Source organism: Athene cunicularia (genome assembly GCF_003259725.1).
Source record: "Athene cunicularia isolate RWA chromosome 5 unlocalized genomic scaffold, athCun1 chr5_part3, whole genome shotgun sequence".
Taxonomy (NCBI): domain Eukaryota; kingdom Metazoa; phylum Chordata; class Aves; order Strigiformes; family Strigidae; genus Athene; species Athene cunicularia.
Genome location: NW_020799103.1, coordinates 4,441,708 through 4,454,015, shown reverse-complemented (window position 1 = coordinate 4,454,015; position 12,308 = coordinate 4,441,708). Strand labels below are relative to the sequence as shown.

General features: G+C 38.8%; 1 protein-coding gene across 1 annotated transcript in view; it reads right to left on the bottom strand.

The window, feature by feature from the left end:
* Positions 1 to 4,798: 4,798 nt before the first annotated feature.
* The window catches only part of KCNA4 (potassium voltage-gated channel subfamily A member 4), a 16,231-nt gene continuing 8,721 nt past the window's right edge, over positions 4,799 to 12,308 (bottom strand). Inside the window, exons 2-3 of the mRNA XM_026850882.1 lie at positions 11,999 to 12,272; positions 4,799 to 11,186 (exon numbers count right to left, since the gene is read on the bottom strand). Of these exons, the coding sequence (XP_026706683.1) occupies positions 8,438 to 10,426 (1,989 nt within the window). The 5' untranslated portion in view covers positions 10,427 to 11,186; positions 11,999 to 12,272 and the 3' untranslated portion in view covers positions 4,799 to 8,437. The remainder of the gene's footprint in view (positions 11,187 to 11,998; positions 12,273 to 12,308) is intronic.

Below are 12,308 nucleotides of genomic sequence, written 5' to 3'. Positions count from 1 at the left end.
CCCTCGCTAGGGGACGAGCCCGGCTGGCCAGGTCCCAGACAGCTGTGTGATCACACTCACCTCTGGCTCCCCGGTCCCTGGAAGCAGACACCTCTTGCTTCTCCCTAACGTGGTTTTCTTTTAACACCTCAAATTGCCATTCATGTTATGGGCATTTTTAGTGTTAGTCTGACATCAAGAGAAGCTTTTTGAGCATTGAACCGAGGTCAAAAGTATTGGAGTATTTCTTTAGACAACAATCTAAGGTGCCTGACTATTAAACAATCATTTTAAATTACATCTATTCTTTCATGTGCCAGTACAACCAAGACTATGCTTGAGAACATTGTGGATTCTCTGATCACTTCTATTAGGTATAGTTCAAAACAACAGAAAACCACAGAAATCAAAAAGCCTGAGATATAACATGTTCTTTCCTCCCAAACAAAGCAGAAATTTTCAAAAATAAGTAGTGGTCTGAACTTCTTAATTTCTGGGTCCCCAAAAATGAGACAATTTAAAGTGTACTTTTTCTGCATCAATTCAAAGTATATCTCTTTACAGTCACTCCATTTCACTTAAGAATTGAGTTGTCCAGTATCACTAATCAATTCTGGAAACACTTTCTTGTAAAATAGGGCAAAAAGCAACAAATTAGTATCATTTCTACTTGCTAGTGTGTTTTCACATTTTGTACATAATTCAGATCTAGAAAGAATGCTAATCCTCCATTAAGCTATGAGTAACAAAAAATATTTTACTAGCCAGAGAAAACATTTTTGCCTTTTAACCTATTGAATCATAACACTTATTAGAGCAGATGTTCACAAATGAAATGGCAACAAAATAACAATTTCTTCTAAAGATACTCGGAAGCATTAAATCTTGCTGTTCCTCTCTTTCACTGAAATCCTTAGAGCATTTTTGTCTTTAATTTTGTGATACACAAGTCCTGAATAATAACAGTGCTTATAAATGGCTAATAGAAATAAACATATATAGAACTAAAGCCTGAACTATAGATTGCTATAAAATACTCTACTCACTACAGCAGGATGGATTCTTGCTAGAATAACGTTTATCTGAGTTTGTCATTTGGCACACAGTAAAATATGATGATGCCCTTTCAATATGCAATCAAAATCTCTTCTACCCCTTCCCTGTTATGAAACCATATTTTTCTCAGTACGTGTATCTGCAGCTAATATTTAAGAAAGACTTTAACAGAAAAGCTACTATTCCTTAGCCTCTGTTAACCTGAAAAATATGCAAGATTTCTGCTTTATAATAATGCCTTGGCATTTTGAATGCAAAGAGGGATCATCTTCCTTCACACTCGAGTTCTGAAATGTCTTAAATTCCTGATGAATTCAGGGCAGATTGAGGGCACCTTGAAAGTATAAACGCATTAATGAAACAGAACTTATTTACCCTGAAATATACAGTCTGTGAAATGTCTAACTTGTTGTAATACAAATATATCTTACTGTATTTGGACACAAAACCAAAATGTACCTTTATTTATCAACAGTCCTTTGCAGTTTTCTGTATTCAGGCTCCATTGTGCAAGAAGAAACTGTCACTGAATGACACCCTGAATTCATTACAAAGCTGCACCAATAGGGAGACAACAAAAGGCAGAAATTAAAGTTCATTCATACAGTGGATGAACCGCATCAAGAACAGATATCATGGGCTCTGACCAAAACCAAGCCTCCACTGATCTAAATAGAACAGAAGTGAGAAACATGGTTGAATCTACAGTGCAGGGCAGGCATATACCACGAGCAGTGCCTCGAGCAGGCCTTGTCCTTCAGTTGTACAAAAAGGGAATGCTGTCTCCCCATGCAGGTAGCTGGATTTCTTTCCAATGCACATCATGAGGTGTTGCTCACCTAGCAATGAAGATAAATGTGCAGTGAAGCACTCTGGAGCATCCCTCCTCTACAGCGTAAGTCTGCATCATAATCATATCGATACAAATACAAACAAGGAAAAGCAATTGTCTTCTCAGATACCATATACTGCAATACTAGGTAAAGCACTGTCTAGTAAACAAGAAATTTTAGATTACTTCAGTGCAAAAGCATGAGACTCAAAACCAGCACACTTAAAACAAATTAAAAGTACAGGAGCAATACTGAATGTGTCTCATTTGATTTTCTGAATTGAAAGCTACTATTCATGTCCAGGATGATAATTTCAGTCGGTGTCTGTTCTCCCACTGAAATGACATGCATAAGAATTGTTACAACTGAATAAATAAAAAGAATAAAAAAACAAAACCTTAGTTTATTCTACTACTAAGAACAGAAAAATGTATCTATCTAAAATTAAAGACACCTTTGACATACCTCACTGAATCTATCCATCCTCCTCCCTACCCTCCACAGAAATGCCCCAGGAACACTTGAACAAGAGATTGAAAACAACAAGAGACCTAAATCTATCTTGAATATCTGCTGTCACTTCCTACACTCCTTAGGGAATAACTGTAACACTTGGGAAACCTGCTTCACAGTCTTCCTTTTGGCCCTGAGCAAATCACTCGGTCACAGATTCACACCCAGATTTTACACCCCAGTTCCTAATGAAATGAACGGAAGTCAGGTGTCTAAAAGTACATTTTGTGAATGTGGTCCCGAGTCCCTCTGTAGCTTAGGAACAAGCAAACTGGAGCCTTGGAGACCTCCCTAAAAGGATTACGTGCTATATCAAAGCAAATAATTTCCAAACTGTTGTGGTAGGAGCATGGATTTACCAGACAGGCTAAACACGGCACAGTGCCCTCTCCCTCCCGCCTTGGTAGTGCCCAGCAGAGTGAGCATCTTCCCAGCTGCACGATGCAGTGGCAGGAGCTGACCCAAGCTGCAGCTGCTGCTGCTCCTGGGATCACCGTGTACCTGCAACAGACACAGTGCATGAAGTACCTCTCTTGTGGCTCCAGACCTGTTTAACCAATTTGCCCCCAATTTGTTTCCAATAGCAATATCATAAATGCAAAATTACAGGGGGGAAAAAAAAAAAAACAAAAAAACAAACAAACAAACAAAAAAAAAAACCCCACACCACAAAACCCCCCAAAAAAAACCCACAAACTTTTTACTTACCTACTTTCCCTCAATTAGAATATTTTATCAGATTTTGACATGTAATTTAAGATTTTTCTTCTTTCCTTCTTATATAATTATGTATTTATTTTTCCAAAGGACCTGTTGCAGAAAAAGGTCTCAAGGTACATTATTATTTTACAGAAAAGGACTGAAAATAAAATTTAACTCAACCATCTCAGTACATAATGCTTTAATGAGTTTTCCTTCAGAAGTAATGTCATCAAAATTCTGAATACACAGAAAGCATGGTAGCAATATGGAAAGTTTCATGTTAGGACCTGGTTGCCAGGTACAAAACATTTATGCACTTTAACCCAGAATTAATTTGTTAATAATTTTTTCCACATTAGATGATCTCTGTGGAAATGAAGGAATGTTCTGGTTTTGGTTTTTTTTTTTTCTAAATTGACAATTTTCCTCTAAGCATTTGTTTCATAAAAGGTGCATAAATATGGTAAATTTATAAACTAGATCTTATTCACTGCAAAATCAGAAGCATTTCATCATTCAATTACAGGAAACAGCATACCATGTCCCACGTCTACAGATGCTACAGACTGTCATTTAGGTTTATTTAATGATAAGAAAAATATGTAACTTATATGCTAGATATTATAGATTTTCAAATCTTTGCTTTAATTTGTTTCTGTCTCATGCCAATTAATAATATTAAAAAAAAAAAAAAAAAAAAGGAGGCCTGTATTTCTAACTGGACACAGTGACATTAAGAAATAATAAGAAACCAGTAAGAAATAGAGGAAGATAGTGACACAGTCTAAAGCATCACGGATAATTTAGTTTAAGGACGATCAATAAAGTGTAAAGCTTATGCTAAAAATTAATTTTTACTTAGAATTAGTTTTATGAGTCTGGGATCACCAGAAAGATACATTGCACCCTTCAATGCTGTGCAGGAAAGTCTTTCCATGAACTAGTTACACATGCAATAGGCTTTCTGATATTTTGCTGGTTTTCCACAGTGCATTTATCCTACATTTATCCAAATATTAAGGAAGTATTTCATATTTTTGGGTAGTTCAGCAATGATTTTTCATATCCCAAGCCAAATGACTCTCAAGACCTGAATGCATACTTGACAGGAACTTTCCATGTCAGGAGTTACAAGTTCCGTGATTCTGTGATGATGATCCTTTATTCAAGGTTATGGCCTGATCCCAAACTCTCTGCATATCAGTATTATGCAAAATCATTTTCACATTCCAAAGCTATTTGAAAAGGTTTACTGACTGAAAACACGCTCAAATCCCATTGTTTATGGCCACAAGGAGTCCATAATGCCTATTAGTGTCCCCAAGAACACTGTTGTCATGAACTAGATGTATTCATGATAGCAGTGGGTTTTTTCACTCCCTTGATCTCCCAAATTTATTCTGCATTACATGGATGTCACTAAAATGTACTCTACACAGCAAAACTATGTGAACAGAAGAATTTTCCTTCAAAAACAAACAAACAAGTTACACTTTCCATCAAATGGAATTGGCCTCTTGCGGAAGCGTTCTGAGAAAGCTCAACTGAACACTGAAGAAGTTCACCGAGAACTCCCTAACAGGGTGACACAGCACTTCTTTTGATATAAGCTTCAGCATCCAGGCTGAAATTTTCAAAGAATCAATGTAACATCAGAAAACTCCATGACTGTATAAAAAGAAGAAAAAAAAAAAAAAAAAAAAAAAAAAAGCTTGCAAAACTTTCTCCTTATGAGTTTGGCCTTGGCACTTAAAATTACTATAAAAAGACTTATGAATTTCTTTAAATAAGTGCCAGTACATCAGTACATAGTTAAGTATCAGCCTATATTTGAAATCAGATTTGATGCTGCTGTGATTCCTTCCATGAATTCTAATGGAAGTCCTCCAAATTTTTTCACCACTGCAAGTGAACCTGAAATATCAAAATATCTCATTTTGCATTATTTTTAGCTGAAATGTATGTCAATGTGAAATCATTTGAACTACATTAGTAGAACTAAAATGATCCCTAGTGTAACTCCAGGCACATCAGTTACATCAGGAATGCATTTCACCACTATAATTTAAAATGTAAAATGCCCAAGTGACAATCAAATTATTTTTCTGAGAGTTTTCAGTATCCAGTAACACTGGGAAGGCTCTGACAGAAGCAGTAGTAGTAATTTGGAGCCATAACAGCTCAAATACAGGGTTTCTCTGGCACACAATTTCAACAAAAGTAATACTTAATGAAAATTTGTTTCTTGTTAAGCACTTGGGATCTTTGGGTTTTAGCATGTTATGGGTAGGACTTTGGCATTTTCAAGCTGTTTTGTAACTGACTGGACCAATGGGTAGTGGAATAATCAAATTATAAGCCAGCCCAAGTAAAAAGATATTTGCTTCCATTCTGGAATGCACAATTCTTTCTGTGATTCAGAATGGTCTGCCAAATTGATAGCACAATCTAACATTAAGCTATAGTAGTGCTTATTTGTAATGACACAGTACATAGGTTTATCCACTGCAGGAGGCAGAGCAGGCTCCCCTCTTACCTTGGGACATGCCTCCACAGACAGCACTGCAGTACCTAGTGCTGACACACCCAGAACGCTGCCCTGCCAGGTGCTACGAGGTCCTACAGGAAGACTTTTTCCTTCAGAGAGTAAGGTACTGCTATGATCACAGCATAATGCAGACATCGCCTCGCTTGTTTTAAATTAAGAGGTGGTGTACTGGTAGCAGAAGAGCTGAATAACTTGCTGGAGAAGCTGGGTAACTACTTAAGCAGTTACCTCATGCTGAGCTCCATGTCCACAGTGTGAACATATTCTAAGAGTTATTAAAAGAATTTTCTTCCTTATTGCCATTACAGATCTAAAATTCCACCTCTTATGAACCACCTTCCCTTTCAACCACACCACAAACACATACTAACGATTTTCTCTAAGTTCTCTAATTACCTATTTAGTATTACTTTTACTCCTACATTCTTGCCAAGGACCCTGGTATTACACGGTCTCTGGTATTACACAGAACTACTAGGAAGCTAGTTTACAAAGACAACCCTTATGCTCTTAACATCATTAACTACTAGCTGTTAAAGAAACACTTTCGGTTACAGATTTTTAGCAGATTTTATAGAATGCTCACCCTCACTGCTGAGGAAAAGGTTATTTAGTACATTTAACTCAGGTGAGCTACAACAAAATGCAAAATTCAGTTTTGGCAAATGCCTATGTGTAAAATTACTGAGTTGTGTCATTCAAAACATAGATGGAATTAATACCAACACATTAAAAAGGAGTTTTGTTTAATGCTTCACATCAAAAATATAGTGAAGTCTGCTCTATGATTTTAAGTTAGGAATCAGCCATTTAACCACAAGTTTTGAACCAGGGCTCAGCACAACGCAGTCTTTGTGTGTGTGTTGGTCTTTATTAGTTCCGCAACGCAAAAGAGGAGAAGCTGAGAAACTTTTTGAAGAGGCGATTCACAGAAAATCCAAGGCAAAAATGAACCATTAAAGAAAAACCTATGTCTATGGCTCTGTTCAGTACCACTGGATGCTGCATATAGCAAACAATGCTTATCTGATGGATTATGCATAATGTCGTGGGTGCCCAATTTGGACTGCTTTTACTGTCGCTTTTCAGCTCCAGCACTATAAATCACTCACTAACCAGTTTTCCCCCCACAGAAATCCTCTACTCAACTTTAAGTTAATATTGCAAAACTACTGTAATTCAGTAGTGTGGGTAAGCCCCTTTTCCTCTCATAATGGCCTGTCCCAGTCGTTAAAGTGCATATGTCCATTTGGTTCAAGTTTTATAATTCGGAATGTTCCACAGTGCCTCTTCAAAAACAGTTCCAGTTTAATTGTTCCCTCCCTAGGTAATTATAAATCTGGAGGAAAAAAAAAAAAAAAAAAAATATGTTATATCCAGCAATATCTTACTTATTTCATTCTGGAGTCTGGGATGTACTGTAGGCCAGATCATCTTTACCTACCTTAATCTCCTAGGAAGGGCAATGGAAGTTTTTGACACACAGTAAAATACAGCTGGCCTAAGAATCAGTGGCAAGAAATCACAGAATGTTTTCTCAAGGACTGCATGGGACCCAACATGTTAATTTTGAATCCCAGAATGCCTGTTTTGGATCTTAAATGTTGCTTCAAATACACACGGGTGAAAGCTGTAATTAAGGGAAAATGCAGCACCAATAATAGCATGTTAAAAGTTAGCAATTCTCAATTGTCAGTACTGTAACAACTGAATATCTTATTACTTTTACCTTCTCCTCCCATACACTGAATTTCTTCAATACTGACAAAGTCCATGTACTAATCATAGACTCTAAATGTTAAATTAACCAGGAAAAAGATATAAATTGGGTTGATATTTCTTGAGGGCATCAGTAGAAAACACTGATAGCAAATAATTTTGATTATAAAATTTTACTTCACAATCCTTTTCCAGATCACAGATAGTCATAAATAAAAAGAGTATGGAATTAATGTAATGTTAGCTGCTTCACCATCAGCATCACATAAAGAAAAAAAGAAACAATAAAATATGATGCAGAATTCACTCTTCCAATGATTGTCATTGAACTATTACATTAGTAAACATTCACAGTATGAAGTCTCTTTCAATATATCTCCAGCATATAAAGTAGTGCAAAAAAGCATTCCAGTCATTTTGCCTTTGCAGTCAGACCAGGTTAAATGATTCTCTTACTTCATTTCTTTCATTATTAGACCACAAATGCTGCAATGCCTCCAAAGAGAGTTATAAAAATAAACAATTTCTGGAGGGTCAGCAGCCTTTTCAAAGTAAATTTCCAGTTAAAAACAAGCATTATAGATTTCAAGAAAAAAATTTAGATCTATCTTCTGTAGAATATCTTTTTACAATAAATTTACCATTTGAAAAACAATGACTATGGTATCCAATGATTTATGGTAGCTGCTATTAAAGCACTGATAAATAGATAAATGACTACCAAACTTCATTGCTTCTTACATAGTAAATACCTCTGAATGCCAACTTTTACCACAGAGCTGTTATTAGTGATGTCGACAGTTCATGCACCCACTTTAAAACTGACTTGGTTTTAATAAATTTTTCAGCCTCATGTGCAAAACACTTGCATTCTAAGAAAAATATAAAGTTTGAAATTATATCAGATCTAGCAATCCCTTCCTCAGGTTATACCACTTACTTGATATGTAATACAAGTTTAGCAATGCTTTTTATTTGTATTTAACCATTAAATGGCATACTACTGTATGCTGTGGACTCTTGTTTGCATATTTCATTATTTTCACTGCACTCTTTAATGCATAAATATATTTGGAAACGTTCAAAATTACACATCAGTTTCCACAGAATTTGAATTTACACAGTTTTTCTTCTCTGACTCACTGCTATTCCCTGTGTCCTGACTTTTTTTCTCCTTTACACAAAGAGATTCTTTAACTCCTTCTTCCATCTCCAAATATTCTGATTTATCCTCTGTGGATGAAGATGATGAGCTTCTAAATTTCTTCAGTAAATTTGTTGGGAGGTAAGGGCAACTGACTGCATTTTGCATCAGCTGCGTTTGTTCTTCATTTTCAGTCTCTCTGTGGTAGAAATAGTTAAAATTGGAGACAATCACTGGCACTGGTAAAGCAATGGTTAACACTCCCGCAATGGCACACAGGGACCCAACTATTTTCCCCCCCACAGTTATGGGTTTCATATCCCCATAACCAACTGTAGTCATGGTCACTACAGCCCACCAAAAGGCATCTGGGATGCTTTGAAAATGGGTGGCGGGCTCATCAGCTTCTGCAAAGTAAACAGCACTGGAAAACAAAATGACTCCAATAAAAAGAAAAAAGATGAGGAGGCCGAGTTCCCTCATGCTGGCCCTGAGTGTATGACCCAGGATCTGCAAACCCTTGGAGTGCCTGGAGAGCTTGAAGATGCGAAACACCCTGACCAGACGGATGATCCTCAGGATGGCAAAAGACATGGCCTGTTGACCATTACTGCCCTGCTCCTGCGCCAAGTCAGTGCCCAGAGTAATGAAGTAAGGCAAGATGGAGACAATGTCTATGATGTTCATGATGTTCTTGAAGAAGTGTGCTTTGCTTGGACATGCAAAGCAGCGCACTGTAAACTCAAAGGAGAACCAAATGATGCAAACTGTCTCTACAATGAAAAAGGGGTCATTGAAGATGGTGTGCTCCCCAGCATCCAGGTGAAGTGACTCATTGGAAAGCCCCTTCCCTAAGCTCAGGGACATGATGAATTCTTTGTCATCTCTGAACTCTGGCAAAGTCTCCAGACAAAAGATGACAATGGAGATCAAGATGACCAAGACAGAGACAATGGCAATGCCTCTGGCTGGACTGGAGCTCTCCGGGTACTCAAACAGCAGCCAAACCTGCCTCTTAAACTCATTCTCTGGCAAAGCTTTGTCCTCTTCCTCTTTGACAAACCCTTCATCCTCTCTAAACTTGAGCATGGCCTCCTCCCCAAGTTGGTAGAATTTCACCTCCTCAGTGAAGATGTCAAAGGGTACATTGACTGGCCTCTTCAGCCGCCCACCACTCTGGTAGTAGTACAGGATGGCATCAAAGCTGGGCCGGTTCCTATCAAAGAAGTATTCGTTCCTGAGAGGGTCAAAGTATCTCCCTCGCTTCGCTGGATCACCCAAGAGCGTCTCCGGGAACTGAGCTAATGTCTTCAGTTGGGTCTCAAACCGCAGTCCTGACACGTTGATTACCACACGCTCACAACACTCGTACTCACTGTAGCGAACAGAGCTGTAACCCCCGGGGCCTCCACCATCATCAGGTGGCTGGTCCGAGTACGAAAACTCATCCTCCCCATAGTCATCACTGTAGTAGAGCTTTCCTTCTTCCTCATCATCTTCATCCTCATCTTCATCCTCCTCTTCCTCCTCGCTCAAGTCCTTCAGTATTCTCTCTTCAGAACCACTGAGAGGCAGCAGCTCAGAACAGGGGAAGGAGGCCCCACACTCCCTACTTCCCAAGTGGTGGCTCCTCTTTTTCCCTTTCTTACGCCTCTTACCACTCTGGCGGTGGGGCATGCTGCTGCGTGACGCATTCCCACCATGAGAGGAGGATGCACCTCGACTCTGTTCCTGATGGTAGTGGTGATATGGTCCACCTCCACCTGTTGCCCCACCTTCTACTGCTGCTGTTGCTGCTGCTACGGCCGCAGCTGCTGCGGCTCTCGACTGTGCCAGCCTCTCTCTCTCTCGGGCCCGAGCTTGGACCGCATATCCATAGGGCATGTGGCTGTTGCACCCAGAGCTATCTGCACTCACCATCGCAACCTCCATTTTGCAAGTGCTTTTTTTAATCGCTTAATGCAAAAAAAGTTTTGTTCTATTTAAAGCGTAACTTTAACTTTCATTAGAAAGTTCAAAGCCATTTGCATTTGGAGGACAGTCCCTTGGACATAGAGCAGGGCAACATAGTTGTAACACTGAATCTATGTTTTGGAAAACCAGAGATCTGCATTTTCTTATTGTCCAGAACATTTGACACAAACTACTGTTTTGCTAACAAGAAAAGATTAAATTCTCAAATCGAACCAGGGAACAGCTGAGGCCTTGTTCCTTCATCCACCAAGCCCCTTTATTTTCATTTATCTCCTGTGGCTATCACAGATCTGATCTGAATCATGCCTACCTTGCAGGCTACAAAAACTGCATTCATGAGGAAAAAAATATGCAAATCAAAGGGTACCTGCTCTCCACAGATGGTTTTAGTTCATCATTGCAACCAAATGCAAATAGTCTCTTTCCTCATAATTTGTTCCTGGTAATGCTTTGGCCTAGCAATCTTACTGTTTAATATCATTGCTTGGGGAGTTGAATTCCAGCCATCACTTTATTTACACAGTGAGGAGGTCTCTGCAAATCCTTTCTTCAGCCTGTCAACAATGTCTCAAACCTGGGAGCAGCACCCAGGGCGTCAGCAGCAGTGGTAAGAGGAGGAGGAGATGAAGACTGAGAAACTGGCTCTGAGGTCCCCATAGGACATAAGGGAGTGGATGGGTCACCCTTTGGTTATGGTCATGCAGAAGAAGCACTTAACCTGAGGCACATGCACAAACACACAAAAATAAACAAAACAAAAAGGGAAAAGATTGGATTGTTTTCCTAAAAGGTCACACTGATCAAATGAAACTGTGTCATCTATTAGCACGGTATTCAAATCTTCCCCTACCCACACTGTTCACACTTGTACATTACACACACACCCACATCACATGCACAGAGATTTTGAACGACTCTGTGGGTAAGGATGTGGGTGGGTATGTCACATATATATAGACAGAGATACAAAATCCCCACCCATGTAAGCAGTTGCATCCATACACAAACACATGCATGCTTCTGAAGCACCAACACATATAAACACTAATAAAAATACTGCAACACACAGTGCATTCAGATCTTTAGGTACATAGGTAATAGGGACACCTATATATATCTATATGAAATATTAAAGTACAAATGTATCTACACAAAAAGCTTTTGTTATATTTGTAGAAACACATAAGATGCAGGAATGTTACATTTTAATCTATAGCTGAATTGTGTTTCAATCGTAATGAACATCTCACTGAATTTAATTTGGAAACAAGCATGTTCAGTGCTCACTCAAGTGAAAATACTGTGATGTGATATGTCAAGAAAACACAACTGCAGGTGCACTGAAGCAACATCTACATGCAAGCACACACACACAAAAATACACACACCCTTTTGAAACAGGAGCCTCATTTATAGTTACATCTATTAATACATGATAGAAGGTGAATATGAACTATTAAATGATGCTATTTTAAAAATCATACCTATGTGTCATGCAGAAAAAGATATTAAAAATGCTATCATACTTACTGTTCCCAGGCAGAGAAATAGCAATGCTGTTGCTGCTAGTGTAAGGATCTGGTGACAGCAGTCCTGAGGAGGGGGCTAAGCCAACCGATCTACATTTGCAGGTGTGTACGGTCAGTCAGCACCACAGGTTGACGAGTTATTTCTCTCCCTTCTTTCCGGGTGCAACAAGAGCGCCAAGAGTGAGCGGGTGAGGCGGCTGAAGCTGCGGGCACTCTGCACAGCCACGGCCACTGCTGCTCGCCCAGGCATTTGCAAAAAGGCAACAAGCAAGAGTCTGGTTCCAAAAGGAAAAAAAAAAAAAAAAAAAAAA